A 27,438-nucleotide genomic window follows, 5' to 3' on the forward strand; every position below is an offset into this window, starting at 1 on the left:
ATAGCGTGGCAAGCAGGAGCAGGGAAGTGATCGTGCCTCTGTACTCGGCACTGGTGAGGCCTCACCTCGAGTACTGTGTTCAGTTCTGGGCCCCTCTGTACAAAAGGGACATTGAGGTGCTGGAGTGTGTCCAGAGGAGAGCTACCAGGCTGGTGAGGGGTCTGGAGACCAGGTCCTATGAGGAGAGGCTGAGGGAGCTGGGCATGTTTAGCTTGGAGAAGAGGAGGCTGAGGGGAGACCTCATTGCCCTCTACAGCTACCTGAAAGGAGGTTGGAGAGAAGTGGGTGTTGGCCTCTTCTCCCAGGTGAATAATGACAGGACCAGAGGAAATGGTCTGAAGTTGTGGCAGGGGAGGTTTAGATTAGATATTAGGAAGAATGACTTTACTGAAAGAGTGGTCAGGCAGCGGAACAGGCTGCCCAGGGAGGTGGTTGAGTCACCATCCCTAGAGGTATTTAAGAAATGTCTAGATGTGGCACTTCAGGGCATGCTCTAGTGGCAGAGATTGTAGGTTGTTTGGTTGGACTCGATGATCTTAAGTGTCCTTTCCAACCATGAAGATTCTGGGATTCTGTGATTCCTGGACCAGCAGTGGCCTGGTGGTTTTGGCAGTGTTAGGTTGATGGTTGGACTCGACGGTCTTAAAGGTCCTTTCCAACCTAGACCATTCTGATCCTGTGACCTCCCTGCTGGGCACTGGGGGCTCAGGGAACATAGTGCTAGGGCAGGAGTCAGAGTCAACCAGGCAGGATAGAAGTTCTAACGTTGATGGTTCTTCCAACCCCAGTATCCAAATCCAGTACGGGGTGTTTACTCTGTCTTGCCAGTGACAGCACCTAAATCATAAGTGGCAGCTATTACAAAATAAGTTCTCAAAATAGATCCAAATACACCTTTTATAGCATTGCAGCTTTTGATATTCTCATGTCAGGGATTCAGATTTGAAAACGAGAAAAAGATGTATGTGGGAACTAATTGTAATCTTTGTACAACACAGACAGTAGCATTTCCTTGTATTAATGTATTACTATTCTGATATTCAAAACAGCTAACATTTACAGGGTCAAAACTTCAAAGAGCACATGCTTTCTGCCATCTCATTGAACCCGTCATAGAACTCTGGAGCCAATACATGTAGAACAGTGAGCTGGACAACTGGCTGCGGCTGAAGCAATTCAGGAAGAAGCACACTGAAATGCCAGGATGAGACTGCAGAATTTAACCCACCTTTAGCCAAAACCACTGCATGTACAGTGTAGTCCGACTGGTGAGAAACCCCCTGGTTTAGTAAAAAGGCCACCTCACTTAAACTTGCTGATTTTTTCCATTTTACTACAGACTAACATTACTGGTACCAGACGTGCTCCTTGTGAGGCAAGTTACTTTCACAGGAAGAAGGCGGCAGCCTTACCTTTTGTTATTGTTTGGGTTGGGCTGACCACTAAAACGAATGACAGATGAAATAAAACAGGCCAGGGCCATCTTTGCAGCCCTCACTGGCACAGCTACACCCTTGGATGCCCCCACCAGGATGTCCACATCCAAACTGCCTACTGAGCCCCGCCCCTGCTCCATGCAGCTGTCTAAACTGCCTGAAGGATAGCTGCACAGTTTTGGACTGTGCTAATTATCAAAGACCACACTAATTAATTTAATAATATGGACAACTGTGTTCCAGTTGGCAGATTCAAACCATGGGCCTCTTTGGTTTAACAAGAGCCATGCAAGTTCCTTTCTGTTAAAGTATTTCTCTGCTTGTTTTATTCCTCATATAATCCATCTTGTGACTCAGATGGGTTTGCCTTTGGTGGCACAGTACAATACTTTCAAACTCTGATAGGACAGGATGTGCCAGCCACCGCTGAAACAATATCCATCTTTCCTATCAATGCCAATTTTGCTCCCAAAACGCCTCTTGATTGATTTCATAGATTCTTCTAAGAAATCCTTATACCTGTTTCTTGGCACACTTTATTACCCCTGCCTCCCTTCATGAAGATAAATTGCTGAAGATTATTCTGCAGCTGGTTTTAGAGTGAAGACAATTAGAGGAAAGACTTAATGGAAATGGCTATGGGTTGCTGGATTGACACCTAAGGGAAATGCCTTTAGTGCAGTCAACTATTGTATGGAGACAGTTAGCTGGCAATAGACCTTAGAGAGAATCCCTCAAAATTCAATACTCCATGCTCTACGATTTCACTATTATGCACATCTCCATAAATACTGCTCTCCGAATTTCCACTTTGGAAAATTTTCCAATACTCACGTCCATTAAGAACTTTTAAACTGAATCCTGTAAAAACATAAGAGTTGCATGGAAGCCAACCTGTTCTTCAATATCAAATTGGAGTAAGACTCTGAAAGGGTGGCCAGCTACATTCTTCCAATGAAAAGCCTTGGATACAAAAAGGTCTTTCTCCTTTGTAATATTCCACTCAACACTAACCCAGTGTTCCTAGAAGAAAAAAAAAAAAAGAGGAAAGTTGTCGGTTCTAATTCATGGGTGGTTTAAAGTTTTTTTCTGTAGTTTGTGAAATTGTCCAATTTCTGATCCAGTGACGTCCACTAAGAAATAAGCAGTTTGCATTCAGAGCAGTAATTGCATCAGAGCAGCAGCCAATTACTTCCGTGTTTATTGGCCAGAACATCAACATAGCTACTCGTTTATACAAACTAACAGAAGTCAATTTTAATGCTGCTTCACAGCATTTGTAGTTGTCAAGCCACCATCCAACAGTTCTAAAAAAATGTTTTCATTTACCTGAGGTTTCACAAATAAGAGTGTAGATTTACATACAGTACATTTTGCATATATGTATCAAAATTCTTGTTGGAGAAATAAATTACAAACAATGGTATAAAACCACTCCAAGCCAACCTTTGTTTAACAAGAACATATGTGTGTGAATTTTACAGTTTTATTTTTTGCATTACTCTTACAGTAAGCAAACTATTTAGTTTATACAAAATAAACCTGGAGTTTTATATAGTTAAAAAAATCATCTTTGGCTAAACAAAGCTCTCTCTATTTTTATACATATATTTATATATATACACACATCAGATATTTTACATGACCACGTAGGAACCTGTACACATACTTACAATAGACAGAACATTAAAAAAAGTTTCATAATTTACAAAAAAAGGAATCCAAGTTAGAACCAAAACAGTCAAGCCCGACCCCCCATCACCTGTACAGATAAGGAAGTAAATAAACACAGACAAGGAATAAACAACTTTGTAATAAAATACTGTCTGCTTTTTTGAGACAGAGAGGAAACACTTAAAGTGGAGAGAAGCCACTTCCCTCAGTGCTTTCAGTACTGTGCATGTTCTGATCTCTTAAGGATATGGTTAAAAGAATACTCTTAGTAGAGTTTAATTTTTCCACAAACATAAATGCTACTCTGCAAACTGACTACTCTGAGAACAGATTCAGTGAGATTTAAATCTCCAATAAGTAAACAATTGTCACAAATATTTGTTAATAAAAAGCATGGGTGGGATATACCAATCACCCCCTGAAATCACTAGGTGCTGTCAGCGTAGCATGGAAGGTGACACTTGATCATCAAAAGCCAGCGTTTTAGAAGCCAGCACATAAGATGGAAGACTGCCAGAACTGACATCAACATCTACTCAAGTCATTCCTTGCAACAGTTTCCAGAGCACTGCCTAAAAGGAGGACGATGCAGTGGTTGGCAGCGTGACAACCCATTCCATAGGTCACGTTTACTATACTCCAAAGGTGCCAGTGGCAACATCACTGACAAATTATCTGATGGTTTATTAGAATGAGAAGTCTGTCCCACTAGTTGGGAGAGGGAGCGAAAAACCATTATGCTGAAAGTGAAGAAGTGGTCATTGGACTCTAAAAAAAAAAAAAAAGCGCCAATTTAATCCAAGTTGAAAGGCAATGCACTTAGGTGGCCTCTTAAATGAAGTCTAACTAAACTCAGCAGATGTTCTGACTGAATAAAAACTACAGCAATTGTGGTCCTCAATTAAGAATAAAATCTCAAACATCAATGAAGTCATAATACAGAAACCTGGGCAATTTCCAGGAATGTTTCTTAGGGGGAAAGGAAAAAAAAAAAAAAAAAAAAAAAAGAAAAGCTTTTCAGAAATTTGGGATAAAGCAGCAATATATATGAGATGTGTGCGTGTGTATACATATATATACACACTTTTAGTACATACTAGTAAAACTGGAAGCAGTTATAAGAGTTCTTTAAAATAGAACATAATGAATTTCTAATGTACTAAACAATTTGTAAAGATAGATACAATTGCTGTCAAAACATGCCAAGTTGACAAGCTTTTGAAACTGCTTGTTTTTACAGAAAAGTTTTTCTCCTGGTTAGTAAGTATAAAGTCACACTGTATGAAACCGTAAAGGTCTGTTTCTAAATTAATTTTAAAAAGAAAATAATTTGTGAATTTTTTTTTTTAAACAAAGCAGAATGTTCATTATGTTGAAGACCTAAATTAAGTACCTTTCCCAGAGGTAATCTGGAGCAGAAAAAACATATTAGCCTTTTCCGAAGAAAAAAGCAAAATTGAAAAAAATTCCAATACATTTTTCATGGACACCCCCCCCCCAACTATTCAAAATTCAATACTAAATCTTTTTAAATATCATCAGAACTGGAAAACTGTTTTAACTACAAGACAGTTCTTTGTAAATGAATACTCATTTACTCGTTACAGCACTTCACAATTTAAAAGAAACCAAAAAATTGGTCACTGCATTATTGACTGGCTTCACTCTCTCACAAAGGCTGGGACTCATTTTATTTGACTTCAAAAATCAGAAAGCTAGGGGTCTAGAGTAGACAATTGGCTTAGATTTTCTCCATTGTTGATGATGATAGATGGGCACCCTCATAGAGAAATTCATTCATCTCTCTGCTGAACACTGGAGTCATTAAGAAATGGCTTAGATAATGTGCTTAAAGTTGAAGACAAACCCTACACTCAGTGCCAGATTCTATCCTTGAAACCCACTATGAGTAACTGACAAAGCAGCAAGAACCACCCATTCGTCACCACCAGAATGCAATTACTAGATAAGCAGCTTTTGGAATCATTGCTATCATTGCCCTGCCATATTTTAAAAGAAAAAGGCCTAACTTCTTAAAATATGGTTCAAGGTAACCAAGATGACGTACCTGCCATTTTCCAGGATTATCTACCAAATGGATTCCAAAGCACTCTTACTTTTTAAAATCACAGTGTGACATCACCATACGCAGTACTTCTGACAAGTTAAGCAAGAGGCACCATTTTTCACTTTGCTTATAGAACACATTTAACCAACCAAGATGTCACCCCCTTGAAATGATACTGCTCCATTTGTACGTGCCTGTTCTTTCCTAGCCAGTTTGTTAAATTCCCTCTGTGCTATTTTGATAAAGCACTTTAGAGGAAACATGAACAGGCAAGTAAATAACTAACAGTGCATCAGATTTACCAAGCTTAGTATTCTGACTTGGATACCTCCCACTAATCCCATCACATGGAGGCAGTGGTTGTAGTCCCTCGCTGCTGGTAACAGCTAAACCCTGTGTAACCATGAAGCAACTTCATAGTAAGTTTACTTGCACTTGGATTTCTTGAACAGCTTCATTAATTGCTTGAATCTTTCTGCAACCTAATGGAGGACAAAAAAAAGACATATCATTGCGGCCCCAGATTTCCATAACTACCAAGACAGACTGATCTGACAGCATTAAGTTTTTTTTCAATAGACCACTATTATGTTTTTTATTTGCTTCCAATAAGTTTAAGTGGGAGAATTTTAGGAGCACCATTAATGAAGTTAACTGGATGTAGGAAGTCTTCTTATACCTTTGACATCTGAAATAGCCTCCAGGTTAATCAGAGAGAGCTAGAGCCAACTACTGGTTTAACACAGGTTTCCTTACAACAAGGAGGAAAAAAAAAAATCTGTTAAGACTTGAATTTTGCCATGTATAACTGTGAGGACAAAAGTTTATTTTTTACTCCACAAAAAGCACAGTTTATTGGTTATTTTCTACTCTCTTGTACAACCGTTGCTTCAGGTATTTATGTCTCATCATGGAGTAATCTGCCTACTAGGGATTTTACAAAATTGGTCTGTAGACGAGAGCCAAGCAGCTTTTCATTGAGCATAGCTACAGCATATATAGCAACCTCATTCACTTGTGTTAGTTTTTCTTATTGCCATATGAATATTGCTGTAGCTTATCTACCATCCACCAAATAGCTAACTGGGAAGAGTGGCATAAAAACACAGATAAAACTGTGTTATCCACCGCAACAGCTTCTAAACACCACAAAGACTCTGTAACCATATAACACAAGATCCTAAAAGCCAAATCTTGAGCACACAGGATTTCCTAACTTAGTCAAATGGGTGTTTCTCCCTTTTTTAGGTTTGCAGGATAGACATTAAGATAGCAACTCAAGACAAGTACAAAGTTATACGCAAACCTCTGGAAATATTCTGCATCAATTTGACATCTGTGTCTTTTGAAGTTTCTTAATTAAGAAGTGAAAGAAAAAAGGAAACATTTTCATGAAAAACATCAGTTCTGCAAAATCTTGGTATTTTTTTCCAGCTCTAATTTTAATGCTTTTCTAATTTATTAAATGTGTGCATAGGCTTTGGGTCTTTCCACATTGCCTTTCTTTATCTGAGTACTGATTCGACAATAGAAACAATCCTGTTCTCCCTGGCTTACGAGTGGACACAGCAGTTTCAAGGTACCAATCAAACAGGTACTGAAGAATACCTGGACCGCAATATTGCCATAATGTATACTTTTAAAAGGTAACAACTGAGAGAATTCTTTTTTCGAGAACCCCCCAACAAAAGACATGAGGAAAAAACAACTCCAAATTAGCAGAAGCTCTCCAAAGGTTTTTGTTCAACTGCAATCATAGATGTAACAACATAGTTGTTATCAAATACAAGAATGATGGCACCTACTTGATTCGGGCTTTTGTTCAGCCTAGTGGCTAAGGAAACAAAGGTTTTGCTCGACGGTCCTTTTCTCTGACATTCCAGTAAAATTTCTCGGTCGTCATTTCTATAGCAAAAATGCATTTTTAAAACATTAATACATATATATATGTGCACATGCACACAAACAAACAAAAAAAGTACATACAGGCATATATACAATTCTGAAAATTTCCAAATGACATAACATGAGCTCAAATGGCAGCAACTAACTTATGGAGGATCCTCCCCTCTACCAGCACAGAGTAACAGCGTCAGTACAAACAAGTGGTAGTGGAGATGATCCTACCCTATCAGGAAGGGCAAGATTATTAAACCAGTTAGCCCCAAAACAAAGTCATCAAAAAGAGTTTTAAGCTTCTAAAGCAGACATTTAAACTTGAATTGAAAAGAACTCATAAATTCAACAGGGGCCAGCAGTTCTAGGAGGACTTGCCTCAGTTTGCATGGCTGGGCAGCAGCTTTCACCTAAGGCCCACTGACATTCAAAGATTAAACAGAGAAGAATTTGACTTCCGTAAAGGGCTTAATATATCAAACATACTCAGAGCACATCTACTGTTCACATGAGAATAAAGGACCAGAAGTCTGTTCTTAAGTGTGTCACTAATTTGCTGTTTGTCTCATTAATGAATTCAGCTATATGTAAAATGTACGTAGACAGTCATTATACAGTAGCTCCTATGTATCTTTGGTTGAAACCTGACATATTCCAATAAATTATATTTAGTTTCCTCTATTTCAAAGAAAAATGTAATGACTAGTTATTTAAATAGAATTTTTTTTAGGCATAGTTCAAAGATGGACAAAGACTGTGACACAGAAAACCCAGTCATATTCCTAAGAACAACTGTAATAATCTCTTCCTATCTCATTGGTTTGCATATTAAAAGTTGTATTAGCTTTGCAGTCTTTTTTCCACGAAAGAGTTGATTTTCTTTTAAAATGTTACCTAGAAACTTACTTTATATCTGAACTGTAGTTCAGAAAATCTGTCCTGAAAATTTTAGAAGCTTTATAAAGTGTTACAAAGTGTTGATAGCATGAAGTTGTAGCAAGAAGAGCAAAACCTGCTAACTATAGTTTCATAAGAGTAGGAATACACCACAATAATTTTGCACGTATCTTTGACACATACAGTCACCTCATTTGTCACCCACATCTTACTAACTGGAATATATGGTCTGAATGGTTGACTAGTACATTTCTGCAGATTGAGCAGCATAGACCCCAAAACAGAAAACTGTTTGCTATCACGCCTTCTCTCAGCGGGGTAAATCTTTAGCTGCTCTCCTTTACCTAGTCAGGCCTTGTAGGAACACCGAAGACCTCCATTCCCTACCAAGCCTGACTGGAATTTTTGGATAGGAAAGGAAATGGGCAGGGGAAACAAAAATTACAGACAGTGCAATATAGTAGGTCTTGTTACCTTAGCATATAAGCTTTAAAAACAAAATCAAAAAGTAGTCTTGTTTTGGGAGATCTGGGTGAGTGATGGAATTAGCTATGACATATGGAAGTCATCTTCTTTAAGGCAAATCTGATTTAACCTACCTAAGAACTGAACAAAAATTGTTCTCTTCCAAATGCTGCTAACAGGACTACATGAAATCAGTTCATCTCTTAAGTTTGTTTTCCCCTGGACAACTGTTATAGAAAAAGGATAAAATAGACTTTGGCACCTTTCAGTGGTACTCTAAGAGAAGGCACCAATCTCATAAAGCCATCCTGCACAGATAGAAGGAGGTTCCCACCACACCGTTTACAGAAGGATGTAGAGCGACCAAATAACTTCAGCCATTAGCTTTTCTTCGCACTTTTCAGTATATCACGTAGTTTAAAAAAAGCCTAAAACAATCAAACAGATCAAATCACAAATTACCTTGTCCAGGAAACTACTACTTCTCCCTTCTTTTTAATGATGTTTTTGGCATACAGACTAGGTGATGATGCAGATGAAGCCAAAGGAGAAGAGTCTTTGTTCTGCTGCAACTCATCCTTCTTATTAGGACATTGTTTGGGTGCTGAATTTACCTCTTCAGACTTCACATCACTTGCATTGCTCCCTTCATCTGCTGATTCAGTTTCTTTTCGTTGCCTCTTTGAGTTGGAATTCTCTCTGACAGCCTCCTTTTTCCTTTTTTTACTAGTTTTATCATCTATATTTATCTGGCATCTTACATCAGTATTTGAAGTGGATTTTATTTCAAGATTAGATTCTCCTGCTACAGTCTCATTGGAAACCTCTTCTGTTAAGTCTATAAGTGTATCAGAGCACTCTTCCAGTTCGTCCTTTTTATCACTGATTTCTGAGTTTCCCGTAGAAGTTTCCTGAGTACTGTTATTTGCAGTGGATTCCACTGCATGACATGAAGTTTCACTAACAATATCATCTGTTAAGTCTATGTATGACTCTATACGGCATCCAGCAGGAAAAGAAGCTTGAGATCTAACACCCATTTCATTTATGTTCTCAGATTCTTTCAATTTGTGTGCCTGAGATTGTTCAGAGCCTTCATGTGGACTTTCAGTGTCATGGCTCTCTATGTCTGAAGATTTTCTACAGGGTCCAAGCATTCCAGGAGTTTCTTCCTTTCCAATACTATTATGCGACTCCTTTAGCGGCTGAGGTAAGGTAGGATTTTGTTCTTGTCCAGTGCCGACATGAGGCAACTGATCCGACTTAACCACATCTGGTTTGACAGTTTCTTGCACAGTGGCTGCTGTGGCACTCTGACTGCCCCTTTCTTTTTCCTCACTTCTCATTTCTTCTTTTTCCATCTTGGTTGAGGATGCCCACCCCTCCTTCACTGAAGCCACCTGATCAGATGCTGGTGAAGTACAAGGCACTGCACGCCTAATCTTTACAATAAAATGATCATTGGATTTCTCCATGATTACTGCTTGCATTGGTAGGCTGGGGCGACACTGAAAACCGGGAGCAACAGGCCGGCTTGTCCATGATGAAGAACAACTCGATTTACTGCTTGAGTTATCAGATTCCAAAGCCAGATGTATGTCTTGTTCAGTGGCATCCTCCTCCTCAAGAAGCGCATCTTCGCTGTAATGTGCGCTGAGAACACCTTCGGGAGTTGAGCTAGAATTATTCTCATGTTTTAGGAAGCTGAGGTGAGCATCTGATTTCAAAGGTGATGGAATAGTTAAGGAAACAGCTAAATCTTCAAGGAGGATAGAAGAAGCAAGTGATTTATTCTTTTGTAAACTGCATTCATCTTCTTTGCACAAAGCTGCATTCGTAGGAACCTCAAACATACAGCTTTCGTCTAGTACATCTGGATCAACAGACATCTGAAGCCTCGATGCTAAAGAGGGAGCGCTTACAGGTGAAACAACAGGCCAGTTAATATCCTCTACTGGTTGAGATTCCACACAAGCCTCCTTTGGAGCAATCTCTTGCACCAATCCAGCAGCATTACCTCTGCATTTATGACTGTCTAAATATTGTTTTTCTGGAGTTCTGAATTCCCACTCATTTCTGTCAATATTGCCACCATTTTTTTCCAAGAGATCAGAACCTTGCAATAAGCTTTTGAAAATTTCACCCATTTGAGCATCGCTTACAAGGTTAAATGTAAGACTGGATGCTTGTTGTTCCGTGAGAAGCTCATAACTAAGATCAGACTTGTTAGCATCTCTGGATAGCTGGAATCCTTCCTTTTCATATTTTACACCCTTCAGTGGCGTGAGAGGGCCTTGCAAATTATTCTCTTTAGAGAGGGGCACTTTGGTTTGGGAATTCCTCGTGTTATCAATGGAGTTAAGACATTTTGTAAAGGCAGTTTTTGGTGGATCCGTTTTATTTTTCTCATGGTGACACTTAGGTCGTTGATAATCCACAATTTGCTTCGAAAGGATATATTCTTCAGGCTTTTGAGATGTGGCTTTCAGGGACTTTTTTCTAGATCTTTGCACGTCATTTTTATGACTGATCTTGTGTTTTTGCTTTCCTGCTCTCTCAAACTTCCCTTCTTCACTCTGATTTCCCACATTTCCCATATCACATAGTTTTATTATAATTCTCCTTATCTTTTCAAATAAGTAATCAAGCTGTTCATCTACAAATTTCCATAACTGCTTTTTCATATCTGATACTTGTTGTTCAAAGAGACGGTCCACTATTGCATTCTTTTTAACTTGCTTAAGTTTAGACTCTATAATATCACAGATATTCAATTTTAATGTATCACCTAATGTAGACATCTTGGAAAAGTTCAAGTATTTTATCAATGATGTAAAATTTATGATACCAGATTCTATAATTCTGTGAAAATGCTGAACTGGGAAGTGCACCTTGAACTTCATATAATTTTTCCTCATCTGTTTTCGTATAGCTCTTAACATCTGCATGATTTCTTGTACATTTGAAGGTTCAACAGTAACATGAACTATTTTTTCAAGACAAGCAATGCTCACAGTTTTATTTTTCTTCGTGTCCTTCGAAGATCTGAAAGTCTGATTTTTATGCCTCTCTCTGTTCTTCTTTGTACTTACTTTCACAGAAACAAATTTCCCATTATCTTCGTTGCAATGCACAGTTTTGCTATTTTGATTCTGCGGACTGCTGGTCAAATTTCGTGGCTCAGGAGAAGCTTTTGGCCCTGACTTTTTTGTATTTTCGGAGCCTCTTTCTGGTTTAGATTTTTCTTCATCTTCATCACTACTTATGATTTCTCCTTCCTCTATTTCATCTGAAGAGACGCTCAGCTGGGACTCAACCTCTAAGTGTTCATCAGACATGCTAAGTGGCTTTTGATTTTCTTTGTTTACCTCCTTTGACAAATTCTTTGAGGGACAGACGACAACCGTACTTTCAGGAATTAAGTCTATAAAGAGAAAACAGTTTGCTAATCACCATAAAGAATGCAATTATACACAGACTTTTTCAGAAAAAAATGGAAGATTCTCTTCCGTAAAGTGACTGTTCGGAATTGTTTGAAACTGCCAATGATAACTCAAGAAGTCTGGGCTTAACAAGTGTGGATGGTTTGCTTTAGTAGCTGCTAGTTTAAGGGATTTTTCTGAGCTTCAAAGGGCAAATCAGACCTCAACATTTCACCAAAAATGTGACTGATCTCACAAATACATCCATTGAAAACAGAAAAATCTCAGTTTCCATCAGTTTTGAACTTCTTTCCATCTACTTTAACAAGTTTTCTAAACACTGTACAAGCCAGATTTATGCTTTAACCTCAATATGGACTAACATTTACGTACAATAGGTGGCTTTGCTTTTAACAGTTTCACAATGAAAACAAAATGAGAGGAACAAATGACCTATTAATGTTTGCATTCAATTATTTCTTGAAGGGCTGATAAAAAGGTTCTTTGAGTCTTTCAATAAGCTGACTTACTAAATAAAAAAAGAGTACTAGGCACCGCACACATGAAAAAAAATCCTATTTCAGTTTTTGATGCATTTAAGATTACCAGCACTGTAACTATGCACAACAGCATAAAAAACTTTTCTTAGAAATTTTGGAGAAAGTCTCCAGTTCAAGTTCCTGAATGACAGAAATGAGATATGCAAGAGGAAAAGCTAAAGTTCTGCCAAATGTAATACGCCTTACTCTGCCTCACAAATAAGCGTATTAAATGTTTTATATTTTTGAGATATCATTAAATATGTATTTAATCATTATTTAGAATTCAAACCAAATGCTATTTTGTTAAGAAAAAATAAGCAGTTAGCTACAAAGCAGCATGTTACAAAAGACGAAAAGGCAAGCTCATTTCCATTGTACAAAAATTACACTGAAGCGCATATATATTGATTAACGAGATTTAGAGTTAATTTTAGGCTTGCTGGGCACTCGTTAATAAAACACTCTAATGTTCAATCGCACATAGATTAGACTGCTTAATGACCTCTAACAAACATTTAATTTCATAAAAGATCATATCTAAATTGATCTCCATAGAAAATGAACTGATGATTAACACTTTAAAGCACCAGTTGAAAATGTTTACTTTATACAGATTCTACAGGAGCAAAACCATATTCAATCCCAAATTTCAGTTTTACAAGGATCGATGCCTTCTCAAACTAACCACTTCAATATTTTGACAAACCAAAGCATAAAATGAAAGTGCTCAAAATAAAGTATTAATATATGTACACCTGTCCTGCGGAACAGTAGAAAGGCGAGTACTAAACTTCAAGGCCAAGAGAAAATAAAGCCTCCTGTCAATTTAACAGATGCAGAACATTTGGCATGCCTGTCTTTAGTCAGAACACAAAGACAACTAGGCATCTAACTTCAGAGATGAAAATCACTGCTTTGGAATTCAGTAGCAAGTTCTGGACAGGACGGATTCCTCTAATAAGTAACTCAGGGAAACACTACAAAATTAGAAAACTACTTTTATTTGATGTTCATCTATTCTGATCCCAAAGCTCTGATGTCCCCCCAGATATTTCAGAGAATATAAACTACTGTAGGAATGAAATATAAACTGCTAAAGGAATTCACACTTAAGAGAATAACTGTCTCAAGCACAAGAGACAGAACTCCAGAGTATATCACACTGATCTTTGCAAAAAGACATAAGGATTATGCTCCAAAACACAAAGAAAAAAAGGATTTAAATGCCACTCTACGATTCCTCTTCTAGTCGGAAATCTAAATTTCCAAGAAAACTTCTTATTAATTGCATCTGAACATTAAAGGAAGAGTTAAATTCACACAAGTAAAAGATGTAAACTTTGGCTCACCTACTTTCTCTTCCTGTGAGTGTTGTCATTGTATGTTATCTCCCTGACATCTTATTTAGGAGTTATCACTAACTTCATTAATGATAAATACTAATGGTCTATTTGTTCTACTTTTTTCCCCACTGACCCAGTTGTAAGTTATATATAAAATTTCACACTGAAATTAATTCAGATGGAGCACACAGTCTTCTCTTAGCTGACATTCCTAGAAATTAAGTCTCGGGTAATCTCTCCAGCTTCCTCACAAATAAATACATGAAAGAATATGATCCTAAGTAACTTTCGCCTCTACAATTTCATAGAAAAACCTAATGAGATCTAGTCAGAACTAACTGCAATTAAGAAACCTATAAGTATTATTTTTTTTAGAAGTTAGTACGTAACTCTTATTTCAACCACTCATCTGTCAGTAGGGACAAACTCCAATTTTTACAGCACTAATGCTTAATTGGCTACAATCTTGGCTGCACTGTTAAATGCTTCCACTACAAACAAAAAGGACCACTGAGACTTATACAGCTTAAGAAGAAACAACTTATATTTTTGAGAAAGCCGTTAAGTCATTTCTGCTTTCCATGAATGGATCTTCTAAGCTTTTATGTAGAAAAGAAATTAGAATATATGTATGCAAATACCTTTGTTATAACTCTTCACAAGACCTTTGCAGGGACTTTCCATCTTAAGTGCTTTAGCCAAAGGGCGCACTGGACTGTTCAGCGGGCTGATGGCCTTTGGAATATACCTCAAGTGATTGAGATCAATGCTCAGTATTGAGCTGTCATCATCAACAGGAACTGGGTTCGTTTCTCTCTCTTTAGTTCTAGGACAAATCTCACCACTAAAAGAAGATGCTGCCGTACTGACTTCAGTTAGGTCTGGCTCCAGATCACATGCATTCTGGTCAACTAATGGTTCATCCTTATCAGTTAACATAGTTCTGTCAAGTGACTGAGATGTACTCATATTCACTTCACAGATACCCTTTTTCTCAACAGGACACTCAATGTTTTCTGCAGCCAAGTGATCACCATCCTTCACTACTTCCATTAAAGAGTCTGGTTTTGTTTCATTAATATCACTCGTGACGTCACAGGACTGCAGGTCACCAGAACTTTTGGCTTCCGAGACATCTAAGACAAGGTTTTGAGAGCCACATTGCTCTGCTGAGCTTCCTATGTCAGCAGCTAGCCATAGTTTATCTTCCTCTTTCTTCTCTGCTGCTGACTCTGGAAGGGCTCCCATACTTTCACTGGCAGGTTCAGATTGTGCCACTTCTGCTGCTGGTACATTATCATCCTGCATCTCACCCACTGTCACAGGCAAGTTTTCACACTCCACCACACTCTCTGACACCTCCAGGGGCAAAGACTCAGGGCAATTCAGATCCGCCGCTGCAGCTGCTGTTGCTGAGGCTTCCGATTCAACCAGATCACAAGCCTCTGCTGCTTCTGACAATGTTTCAGCCTGTATCTCACCAGGAACCAGTACCTCTGCTGCCACTGGCAAGGCTTGGGCCTGCACCTGACCCACTTCTACTTCTGGTAAGGTTTCTGAGCTCATTTCATCAGTTGCCACTGCTGGCAATTCTTCAGACTGCGCTGGATCTGCTGCTGCTACTTTCAAGGCTTCACTTTCAGAATTGACAGAAATAAGCAGTGCTGGTTCCGTGTCGCTTTGAGTTGCACTGTCCAGAACTCGTACTGTTGAATTAGCTTGCTCTGCAGGACCACACTTAACAGGCTGGGCAGAATCTAACAGTTCTGCCTGCAGCATGAACTCTGTACTTCCCTCCTCAGTGGCCTTTTCGGAGGGTGTTTTAAGTTCATCTGTTGGAGAGAGACATTGCTTCTTAGCAGGAGAAAGAGTCAAATTTAGCTTTTCCATAAAGCTAAGTTTTAAGTCTTTGCTTTTTGTCCCAGTGTGATCATCTTTAGTTTTGGGTATTTTGTGGTCTTTTAAGCTATCTGCTACTCTGTATGTTTCTTCTAGCTTATAGGACTTGTTTCTCTCACTTTTTGTAAGATCTGTACCTTTCTTGGATTCTTTTCCAGATTGGTGAGAAATCTCTTTTGTGATTTTTCTTTCATTTCTAAAATGCCTATTTTCATCCTGATTATCTCTTTCTCTTTTCCTTTTTTCTTCAGTTCTGTGCCTTTCTGATTTGGAATGTGCCGTTTCCCATTCGTATCTACTACTACTTTCCTTCAAGCGTGCGTATTTATGCTCTCTGCTGTTGGAATTAGAAGGTGAAGTCCTTCCCTCTCGAGAAGTATGATCATTTGTTCCCCTTTCTCTCTTGCAGTCAATGTCTCTTCCTTTTCTAGACTCTTCCACGCGACATTTACGTGATTCATGAAGACTTTTTGAATGTTCACTCTTTGAGTGTGGACTACTCCCTCTACCAGACCTCCTTGGTTGCTCTTGTAGCTTTTCATTTGGTTTATTTTTTTGGCCAGCGTTTTTTTCATCTTTATCGTGTGTTTTAATATCTTTTTTAGATAAATTTTGTGATCTCTCATCAGCATACAATTCACCTCTTGTTTGAAATCTGTCTTTACTGGTAGGTTGTTTCTCCCAGGAAGAAACACCCCTTTCTACTCTTCTTTCTACACTTGGACTGCATTTGAGTTTTACATTCTGACTTTTTTGTTGTGACTCATTTTTACTAGGCTTCTCTGAAAGGGTTCTCAGCTTTTGCTGAGGATCTGAATTCCCCTCTTCACTGTCACCATTGTTACAGTTAGCATTGTTTCCGGTGCTCTGATGTACTTCTCTCTTGTATTTGTTGACATTCCCCCTACTATACTGTTCATTACTTTTACTTTCTTTTCTTTCCTTTCTGTTATCCTTGTTGGAACTATGGTCATAGTTTGGTAGACACGTATGAGTACCATTGTTGCAGAGCTCTTCAGGAGGGTATCTCAGTAAATATGGAGTGTTTCTTTTTTCCGAGCTAGACTTCCCATTGTCCATATTATGAGACGAGTAACTGTGGTATGTATCTTTTGAACAGTCATTTTTCATTCTATGCTCCACCTTTATACTGTCACCTAAGTCAGAAGATCTGAATTTGGAATCTTTCGTTTTACACATCTCAGAGCACCTTCCGTTAGTTGATCCTGGAAGGTATGTTCTGGTGAAGCTACTTCGATGACTGGGAAATTCCGACAGCCTGTATACAAAATGAAAAAAAAGTCATGTTAGTTTTGAAATTTATTTAAACGTAACTCAAGCCAAATTGCAATTGATCCGTATCTCTCTCAGTATTTTTCAATACTTTCTTTCAGCTTCAAGTTGATGTGGGATAAAACTAGAAGTTAAGTAATTTCCATTAGCACACATTAAAAGAATATAATCTGTATACGTATTTTCCATATGAAATCCATCTAAAGAAAAAGCAAGATCTGTGGAAAAACACCATACTGGGTCTAATTAATAATTTTAGTAATTCAAATTACTATTTCATTGTCCAACAATAAAGAGAGCCTTCCTCTAGGAAAAACATAAAGTTATTCTTTACAGCACTAGGGATTAAAAAAAAAATAATAAAAAAAGAGCAATTTAATAATTCATTATTTGGTAAACTGGCAACCATAATGTGACTGTGCTTACTTTACCCAATAAGCAAATAAGCTACCACGCCTGGAACTTGCTGCAAGCTGCAGAAAACAACTAGTAAATTACAATAATCAAGCCTCACCAAGGCCACATGCTACTGCTGCAAGGTCATCATAATAAAAGAAAAAAAAAAATTAAAAAGGGCACATGTAACCTCTATGACCTGAACTCTTACTCATTACTGATAGAACTCAAAGTTATCTCATCAGAAAAAAATACAACAAACCAACAAAAAAAAAAAACCCAAACAGACACTTTGCTGCCATATTCAACAAAACATTTCATTAAAATTACATGGTTAAAGGCAATGGCAACCTTCTTAAATATGCTCCACCATCTCAAACGAATGATTGTGTCTAACAAATGCAGAAGTAAACAGAACTAAAAGTCATGCCAACAAATGATGACAGCAACCACCAAATGTATGGCTGCTTTTAGAGAGTCAAGGATGAAGGGGCTACTACACGCCGACATTTGTTTTTGGCCTGAAATTCTATGTCGATTCAGTATCCATCTGTAAGGAATCAGTGCAAGTATAAAATAATTACACATTTATCTCCAATACAAAATGCAGTTGGTTTTGCTTTATAAAACTGAACACTTCCTATGCGCCGATACAGTAAATTTAAATATGTAATGACCAGCTTATACAACTGGCTCCACCCCAAAAATGTGACGTTGTGATGTGAACTGAACATTGAACTAAAACAATGCTGTAGCTCTTGTAATCCAAAACCCTTTCCTATGTTTCTGTTTAATTTTGAACTATACTGACAAGTTTTTGCTGTGCTTTAGGCTGCCTATTAAATCTGCATACTTGTGTGATGAATGTAATTGTATCCAAGTGGGGTTTGGGTTTTTTTTAGTTTGTTTTTGTTTGGTTTCTTTTAGTTTGTTTTTTGAAGTAAGCACTATTTCCCTCAAAGATATTATCTTTGAAGTAGTCTTTACAGACAGGTAGATCGAATAAGATGAGCCAACTTATTAGACACCGTGCAGCAGACAAGGCATGCTTCTAAGACTTCAAAGTGCCACTTTCATGACAATTTTCCGTAATGGATGACTCTAAATACCTAGATCAAATACCTTGTTCATAAGTTTTCATCACCATCAGAAGATATGGCAACAAAGTTTGTAAAATCTTTAATGAGGGCGAGTATTCAAAACTAGAAAATACTTTTCAAACAATTTAATTTAAAACCCAGAATACTACACTCAAAGGTGTGAAAATGACAGCTATCATGTCAAAATCAACTGAAAGAATTACATACGTTAAAAGCTCTTGACTTCCATCAGATCATATCTGGTAATTTTCAGTATTTAGAAAAAAATAATTGCATAGTTAATATGCATATAGACTCTAGCACAGTAACGTCAAATGAACCTTTGTCTTTATGACACCTTTTGGTGCAAGAAAATATCAAGTAGTCAAACTGAAACACAAACAAACCAATGATGTGGCTGATGTCACACAAGTGATAAGCAGGTGACATTGTGATAAGCTAGGGGTCCTGAATCTTGGACCCCTGCTCTGGTTTCAAGCAGTTCAGAAACCCTAAACTCAGCTATTCTCCCATCTATACTTTAATATTTTCAGCTCCTTGCAGTAAGATTAGCAGTATACAGAAATTACCAAAATTCTCTAGCTGCTATCCCCCACCCTCGGAGACAGGGCTTCCATATCTTGCCATGAAAACATTATACAGTCTCTTTATTTAGTTTCATTTGTTGTCTGAAAAGTTCGATGGAATTCATGTCTGAGACCATAAAATAGAGTAATTCTGAAGCTGAACTGTGTAAGATAATATTTGCTTTGAAATATGCAAGATTGTTAGATAACCCACCAGGAATGGGTGATTAAACAAAAACAAAAATAGAATTCAGGCAAATGGTCACCCTTTGGATTCCCCGTTTTCTTAATTAAAAAGCGAAGACCTCAACAAGCAAAGGAGATACATATCTATTTCGTGTTATTGTACCAGTACTAAACCACACAAACAATTATTTACTAAGTAATGATTTTCTTCATTGTTTTTACTTAAAATACACACAGAAGTTTCTTACAAGTATATAAACATGAACAGACAAAAAGCATGGTTTTGGTTCCACTGTCTAGTTGTACCTTTGATGGAGATTACTGATTTCTTCATCTTTACGGTTAATTTCCACTCTTGCTGTTTTGATAAGTGCTGAAATATTCTTTTTGAGAGCTTGGTTTTCATTCTGCAGAATGACATTCTATTTTAAGTATATACAAAAAAAAGAGAGCAAGAGAGAGAAAAAACGAGAATTAGCTTGGGTATCCAAACATGTAATGAAAAACAGTGCAAGACAACTTTGAAAAAGTCCTATCACATGTAAACTGACAACAGAACATACAGAAACTGTTTTGGAGAAGTCAGAATTAAGTTTTAATTAGTGAGATCCAAAGTTGTTGGTTTTTTGTTTTTTTAAAAAACATCCCTTGTGTTTATGGTCCTGTTTAATTATTTAAGATGTTTTAAGCATACAATTCATTAAAACTGAAATACGCCATAAACCAAGTAACCATAGAGCTAAAAAACAGTAATCCACCCCTTTGCTTCATTCTTTTACTCAGTTTATTGCTTTCCTGGTCACTGTGTCAAATGAGAGATGTAGCATTTAAGCGCTTTCAAAGAGGATAATTGTATTTTTTCAAGGTATCAAAACCAACTTTAGGTGCTCTATCATTCTAACATTTCTAGATACGACGTTCTAGAACCCTGTCAATCCCAGAGATAGCCGCCTCTCTTAGTAATTGCCCTCAGCAAAACCTGCTCAGAAAGGCAGACAAGTTTTGCAAAAAAAAATATGGAAGTGTCACAGGGCAGAAGGTGCTTACCATTCCAAAGCATGGAACTTTTGGCACCTATTTGTAACACACAGTAGAGCATGTTGCAGTATTGCCCAAGAAAACCTAACTATACAGAATGGCACAGCATGGGGTACTAGCTCAAGTTAAAGAGTAGTTCAGCCTTATCAAAATGGCACTATGCTCAAAGCGTTGCAGACATCCTCTTCCAGTTCTAATGACAGCTCAGGTACCTTTGCAACCCTCTCCATAATGTATTAAAGACGTATTTAAAAAAAACCAACAAAACACAAGAGAACTGGATACCTTTCTGAAAACTACTCAACATGTTTATTTTCTAATTAAGGAGACAGAAGTTAGCTTTTAAGCAACTAAAGTCTTACTGCACGCAACGTAGTGAAACAAGGCAATTTACCTACTGATTTTGTCAGTAGAATACCTTGGCAACTATCCTAGGCAGAACAAGCTCCTAGCACCTACAGAGGTGCTTTATAAATCATCCACGTGATGGATTAATTCTAGAAAGCATATGAATTTAACTCTCTCTCAAAGGAACATTCAGTTTGCTTTATATAAATCTTGACAGTGTTGCCCTTCGAACTACAGTACCTGTGCCTGTATTTCCTTAAATTTCTTCATCAACTCTTTAATTTGCTGCTGACATTTTCCATATTCTGCCTGTAACTGTCAGAGAGAGAAGAATTCACAGCACTGAAGTGGACTTAATTACACAGTTAGTTAGTTAACACGGTAATTTATATTATGAAGTTCTGCTTTTTTCCAAAAGTAACATATTAATGCCGTATTAAAACAAAAAGCTTCAATATGCTCCAACAGGCATTCAAGTCTCTAAAACGTCACAAACACTCAGATAAGAGGAAGTCTTATGTGTGCTTGCTCAACAGTACTAGACTAGAGAGTAAAAGGAAGCCATAGTATTGTGAAATTAAAAACATGATTTTCAAGGGACAGGAGTTCTCAGAGCCTTACAGATGGGGACTTGTTTGTCAGATTTTATATAATACAAAACAGGTAAGAAAAAACACAACAAAAAGTTACTACAAACAAACCTGGACTATAAAGGACATGCCCCTGTTGAGATCACAAAAATAATTAAAATACATTTGGCATGAGCCCTTTTTTAGAAGCAGATGGCAATTAAACTTTCACAGAAGAATGGACAGCTTCCCTGTTGTCATACTTGACAGTCAACTGCTTTCAAAGTGACATTTTCATCACTTAGTAGACTCCTGGAGGTTTTGCTCCTGCTTCTTCTATAGTGCATTATATCTGTGGATCTCTGTCCCTTTTACTCCAAATCTCAAGTTTGTAGTTAAGATGTGTCTTATGGACCAGGACAGGTGATGCTACATGGGTAAGTGTTCCACTGATTTGTTAGAAGCAGTTATCTACTGCATGGTGGTCTTCAGTCTCAAGGGCAAAATTTAATGACACGCAAGATTAATCCATGACCTATCTGCTTTAGTCTGGTAAAACGCATTGGGAGAAATATCAAGACTAGCTTTGTATCAGACATCTGAACAGATATTTAAGTAGAAGGAAATTACGGTACATTTTCCCATAATGCAGCTGATACATGAACCACATGCAAAGGACATTAAATGAGAACAGACCATGTCACAGAGTGAGAGATCCACTTATTCTGAGAAACTTGTTGACATAACAGTTTATTACCACGCTCTCATTTTAACTTCGTTTTAAAACAGTTTCCCTGTTTCTTCAATAATGTGAACATACTGACAACATTATTTGCACTTTACACATGAAAAATTGGAAGAAAAAAGAAACTCAAACACCAGAATTATTTTTCTCACATTAATACGCACCTCATTGTAGGATGCTTCTTTTGCAGTCCCTTCTTCAATTAATATCTCATCAAATAAATTTAAGCTGTTTCCACCTGGTGTAGAATTTGGAGCAGAATTGTCTATAGAAAGAAAATCAATTACATAGAGAAAATGGTATTTTTCTAGCCAGGTTGCATTGTGTCACTGAGGAAAACACATGAACTCAACTGGAGAAGTTACTATCCGGAATTTCAACATTTATGCTAGTTTTATTGGAAATACTTGATCCAGTTTACATTGACATAAAAGGTAATGATGAAAATTAAAGTTGAACTGAAAACACTGTGTAAGAAAAACAAATAAATAAATGGGACAGGACACCTAACAACAAAGATGGGTGCATTTTATGACTGCCTAATGAGTTGATTTAAGTCAAAAGACAGCTAACTTGCAATAAATCCACCTAATTTAAAAAGCAAGAAGGGATACATCTTAGCAATGATCTGAGGTTCCACAGTTCCAGGGCCAATAGATAGCAGAAAGTCAGAATAAATATGCGCATCCTATAATTCTCTCAGCTTTTGGTCAGATGAAAAAAAAATATTGAGAAAAGGAATACTCAGATGCCAATGACCTACACATTCACAAACACAGATCAGCTGATCAGAATCAAATGGAATTACCGTAGAGTTGGTATGGGGTTGAATACCACGCTTCTTGTGTTGAATAAATGTTCTTTGCTGCTTTATATTCCCTCACAAACATAAACTCCCTAGCTAAATTCCAAAGAAATGAAACAAAACCGAAAACCAACCCAATACCCAAGCACCCCAATTATTTAGATAACTGTGCTTTTTCCTCTAATCAACCTGTGCAATTGTTCATCAAATACTCATTACTGACAGGACCTGACTTACAACACCTCTGAAATACAGACTCATTTGCAGATAAATAAATGAGGTTAGCTATCAAAGCTGCGCTCAATCCTTTGGACAAAACCATAATGCAAAGAGTATTAAGACAATGCAAGACAACGTGCAAATAACACCTTATCTGCATATAGCAAAAACCTCACCAATCCTCTTTCTAAATTAAAAAAAAAAAAATCCCTCAGAGCTAGACTATATAAAATGTTTGTTCTAAATTATTCTTCCTTGCATCTATTACCTTTATTAAACAATGTGTCTCAGGATGTCAGATACAGACTTAGAGAATACTGTTATATGCTGTAACAAATACAAAATGGAAAGAGAGAAAAAGATGTATAGATGTTTTATGTCTGTAGGATATAGTATAGCCCTTCCATAAAAGTTCATTGGCCTTACAGTAGTAAGGTCAGTAGAGAAACCCTTGTCTCTACTAAAACTTGTTTCTACTACTAGAAACAGTATTTCATGAAATACTACAGTTAAGACTCCTAAAAAAGAACACGTGCTGGGTCCATTTCTTTCTTACCTTCAAAGAAGTTAAAAAAGGAAATTAATTTACATTAATTCACATTAGCATGTGAAATTATTGAGAAGTAACAAAAGTTAAGAGGATGTACTGAACGTACTGTATCACACAGAAAGTATGTTTTGGAGCTCTCACTGGGGATTTAGTGATCAATGACTGTTGGTTCTGGTCCTGAAGCTATTTAAAAACAACAAAATAAAGGTGCTTTTTCCAAGGTAAAATGTTCCACATCAAGGCATAGATAGAATATCTGAAGTTTCTCTGCACCCCTTTATATGCTTAAGTCTCTTAAAATAGCCAGTATCACATGAAAACTACCATATAATCATTCAGCTAACAGATTTAAGAATTCTCTGGTGTATTTATACAGAGCGTAACATACATGTCTTGAATTTAAACAAGTTGCTCACTGAAGCATATGTTACACCAGCTAAACGTAAACTTAAAGTTAAGTGTTGTTTTACTTGAAACCAGCCTAAGAAGCCAAAGACTCTGTAATGCTCCAAGCCAAGTAGCAAGACACAAGCTACCTACCAGGAACCGTCAAACCATTGTCCAAGCCATCGTAAATATCCACTGAGCTCTCATCACCTTCCTTGAAGGGTGAAGCTTCAGCTAAAGCAAAAAGAAAAAAAAAGGCCAAAGTAAACATTTAGTAAACTCCAACCTCTATGATCTTAAACCAGTAGAGAATAGTAGAAGTAGTAGGACAGACTAGTAGACTAGTAAAAGACAGGGGAATTTTACCCAGCGAGCTACTGCTACTGTGGAGGAAAGCTCTTTAGTCACTAGGGAGCAAGGACAGTCTTGTAAGATCAATTCCTAAATATTACAAGAACTGTGCATGAAGCAAATTATACGGCTTTAAGTACAAACAAAACTTAAAATTATGAACTAAGTCAACTTGATCTGGATTTGAAACTGTTTTCTAGCATACATTAAATACAAAAGTTAGACAACTCATTAACAAGAATAAAAGAATTAGTATGATAAAACCACTATGGTTGAAAGAAACATTTCTCACTAAACATTAAGTACTGTAACAGTCTGTACCATAATTAAAAGAATTTGCTTTAGTATTGCCACCTATTCACATACTAACTGGTTCTGTAAAAGTATTCTAATCTAAAACTCCTCAGTCTCTCTTCACGTCTTTTTCCAATGTCTCTTATCACTCTCATCTCTTCTGTGTGACTCTCCCCAGTTCTGCAAGAAATATTTTTACAATAAAGAAAAATATCAACATCCACAGTCCTTCTGAGGCTCGGAATATCACAAACGTGTCAGATCAATCAACTGTGGAACTAGAAATAACATTAGAGTGCTTTGATTGCTGGTACTATACCAGATGATAGCACATTTGCTCTTACAAATATCAAACAGAGGAACAAACCTCCTCACCTGTCCAAATATACGCTTCATTAGGATACAGTGAAGGTTATATTACACACTGTAAAACACAGGGGAGAGGCCAGTTCCAGCCATCCTCTGAAAACATACTAGAAATCCAAAGTACACAGTTATGGTTTAAAATCCAAACTTACTAATGGATAGTAATACTATCCATACTACTTACTAATAGCTTACACCAATAACGTGCCACAGATTTAATTACAGTTGAAGCTTATCAGTATTTGTCCCAACTTAAATTGTTTCCATTTTGTTTTCTAAGTTGGTTTTGGACCTATTTATTTTCTTAAGACTGCTTGTATTATTTCACTGCAAAGCAGAAAGTAATCCAACAGATCTTACCACTGTAGCGGATATCAAACAGTCCCAGTCCATCCTCATCTGTTGCCATGATACAAACTCCCTATGGCTTCCCCATCTATGAGTAAATATCAGAGGAAAGACAAGAGATTAACTGACAGCTTCACAACAACATCATAAAACAGAAGCACCTTGAAATAAGTCAGTTACACCTGAGCTACCTGTGGCTCTTGCTCTTTGACAAAATCCAACACTAGAATGAGAAAACTCTTACGTCAAGGTAACAAACATAGAGCTCTATCATGAAAAGTAAGAAATTATGTCCTGTAAATAAGCATCCTGAAGATATTCAGCTGCATCTTTTATTTGTATGTTTCAAATAAAGTTCCTATAAAGAAATTTTGGTTTGAAACACTGCATTCTGTGAATGTATATATTAACCAGTTAAAATAATCTGATTTGATAATTCTGATTTCTTCCCTGCTGACTATTTAGGAGCAAGTTTCCCCTGTCTGACACCACCAGCCACACCAATAACGAGTGGTAACAGCCAAGAAACATTTTGCCCGCCAAGGCATATAGTGGTGCTCGCCCACAGGACCACGCTTGGCCACAGGACGCACGGTATCCACTGCAACACATTGCAGAATGACTTTACAAGCACACACGTTTGTGGCACTGGCACACAAGCACCTCTGAAGCGAGGGCAGCAGCCTCCAATGCCCAGGCACCGCCTCCGAGGAGAAGCGGAGCACGGGAGGCGACCCGGTGCCGGGGCAAGCAGAGGCACCGACCGGCGCTGAGCAGCAGCAGCCTGCCGGTTCAGAGGCGGCGGCCCTCACCGGTTCTCCAGGCCTCACCCTCCCGCCCACCCCAATTCCTGTCACGGCGGAAGAGCCCAGCACCTCTCGGGGGTCGGGGCGGGAGAGACGTCGATGGCGGCCCAGGAGCAGCACCCCAGCTGCGCCCCACGGGCGGCACCCCGCACCGGCGAGCCGAGCGGCGGGTGAGCCCGGGGCAGGCCAGGCCGGGCCGGGGGACCCGCGCAGGGGTGATGGGGGAGGGGAGAGGCACCGCGCGGGGCCAGGCGGCGCCGAGCCCCACGCCGGGCCAGCGGAGGATGGAGGGAAGGGGCAGGAGGAGGAAGGCCCCGCTCGGCAGGTCCAGCGCGACCTACGGCCCTCACCCACCGGCCAGCTGCGGCGCGCCACCCCCGGCCCGCGACACCCCGCAGGTCGCCGCCGCCGCCACTTGGTCCCGCAGGCCGGGGCGCCGAGGGGGTGGGCGGGGCTCGGGGCTCCCGGCGGCGGCCAGCCAATAGCGGCAGACGCACGGCGCGTCCTCGGCCGCGACGTCGGCAAAGCCCGCCCCACGGCCTGAAGCGGTTGGCGCCAAAGCCGGGAGCGCGAGGCGGCTGCGCCTCACCCTCCGCCGCCCGCGCGCCCCCGGCCCCGCCCCCCCCCCCGCCTCAGCTGCCGGCCCGGTGCCGCGGCCGGCCCGGCCCGGCCCTGCCCTGCCCGCCTGTGAAGGTTACGGCAGGTGGGAAGGGGAGAGGGTGAGGCCGCCGGGGCCGCCTTGAACGGCGCCGCTACTGGAGCGGCCCGCTAGCTCACCTGGTGCGAGTCGGGCGCGGAAGGCCGCGCCCCGCTGCTGCGGTGGGGGTGGTCGTGGGGCGGCTCCTGCGGCTCCCCCGGGAAGTCCAAGGGTTAATCCCGGCGCCTGCTGTCGAAGCCGGCCGGAAACTTTGTCAGTGCGTTAGATGGGCGCTCGGGCTCGGTCAGGAGCTAGCTGCGGGCGGCCGGGGGAGTTGGGGAGGCGCCGGCCTCCTTCCTGCTGAGCCTGAACCACCTGTTCGGGTTCGTCACCACCCGCGCTCGCCCTCGGTCAGGACGCTGACCTGGGGCCGTGGCCCAGATGTGAGAGGCCCCGGGGACAGCCGAGGGGCTGGTGACCCTTGACCCCTGTGCGAGCCCGCCGCGGCGACGGCAGTTACCTCCGTGGGGAGTGAGAAATGGGGCGAGGACGCGGCAAAAGCAGCCCCCGCACACGCGAGCTTCCAGCCCCGGCAGAGAGTGGGGAGAGGTGGGCACCACTCCCGAGCGCAGCCATCCCCCGCCTTAAGGGGCGGCCCTTACGAGACTACATCTCCCGGCATGCACCGGGGCCGCCCCATTGCCCCGGTGGCCATGCGCCGCGCGCGGTATGCTGGGAGATGTAGTTTAACACGGGTCGCCGTCACGTCAGCGGCGGGGTGGGTGGGGCCAG

The 27,438-nt window shown here is 39.5% G+C and overlaps 1 protein-coding gene across 5 annotated transcripts; it reads right to left on the minus strand.

Annotated features, from left to right (window-relative positions):
* Positions 1-264: 264 nt before the first annotated feature.
* CASP8AP2 (caspase 8 associated protein 2) lies at positions 265-27,333 on the minus strand. 5 transcript variants are annotated; one of them, XR_012586290.1, is made up of 11 exons: positions 26,364-26,447; positions 25,216-25,291; positions 23,998-24,078; positions 22,048-22,148; positions 20,810-20,884; positions 19,490-19,605; positions 14,385-16,921; positions 8,899-11,860; positions 6,984-7,083; positions 5,507-5,660; positions 265-2,459 (listed from the first exon to the last, which is right to left on the minus strand). XR_012586290.1 is itself a non-coding variant. In XM_074581128.1 (10 exons), exons 2-10 carry the CDS (start codon positions 25,262-25,264, stop codon positions 5,604-5,606), a joined length of 6,078 nt encoding a protein of 2,025 aa, XP_074437229.1. In that variant the 5' UTR covers positions 25,265-25,291; positions 26,787-27,333; the 3' UTR covers positions 2,648-5,603. The 5 variants fall into 5 exon arrangements, 4 of the variants coding, with proteins under 4 accessions (XP_074437229.1, XP_074437228.1, XP_074437230.1 ...); XM_074581128.1 differs by lacking the exons at positions 265-2,459; positions 26,364-26,447 and adding an exon at positions 26,787-27,333 and having other exon boundaries at positions 2,648-5,660; XM_074581127.1 differs by lacking the exon at positions 265-2,459 and having other exon boundaries at positions 2,648-5,660.
* Between the last annotated feature and the right edge of the window lie 105 nt (positions 27,334-27,438).

This window comes from Larus michahellis, chromosome 3 (genome assembly GCF_964199755.1).
Source record: "Larus michahellis chromosome 3, bLarMic1.1, whole genome shotgun sequence".
NCBI lineage: Eukaryota > Metazoa > Chordata > Aves > Charadriiformes > Laridae > Larus > Larus michahellis.

What these genes read in the sequence shown, in the direction of transcription:
- CASP8AP2 (XM_074581128.1), bottom strand. Translation starts at nt 25,264, where the DNA reads ATGGCAACAGATGAGGATGGACTGGGACTGTTTGATATCCGCTACAGT. An exon ending in TTAAGGAAATACAGGCACAG is followed by an intron (nt 19,606 to 20,809) that starts GTACTGTAGTTC and finishes TACTTAAAATAG; the next exon opens with AATGTCATTCTGCAGAATGA. An exon ending in TGTGAAGAGTTATAACAAAG is followed by an intron (nt 11,861 to 14,384) that starts GTATTTGCATAC and finishes TTCTCTTTATAG; the next exon opens with ACTTAATTCCTGAAAGTACG.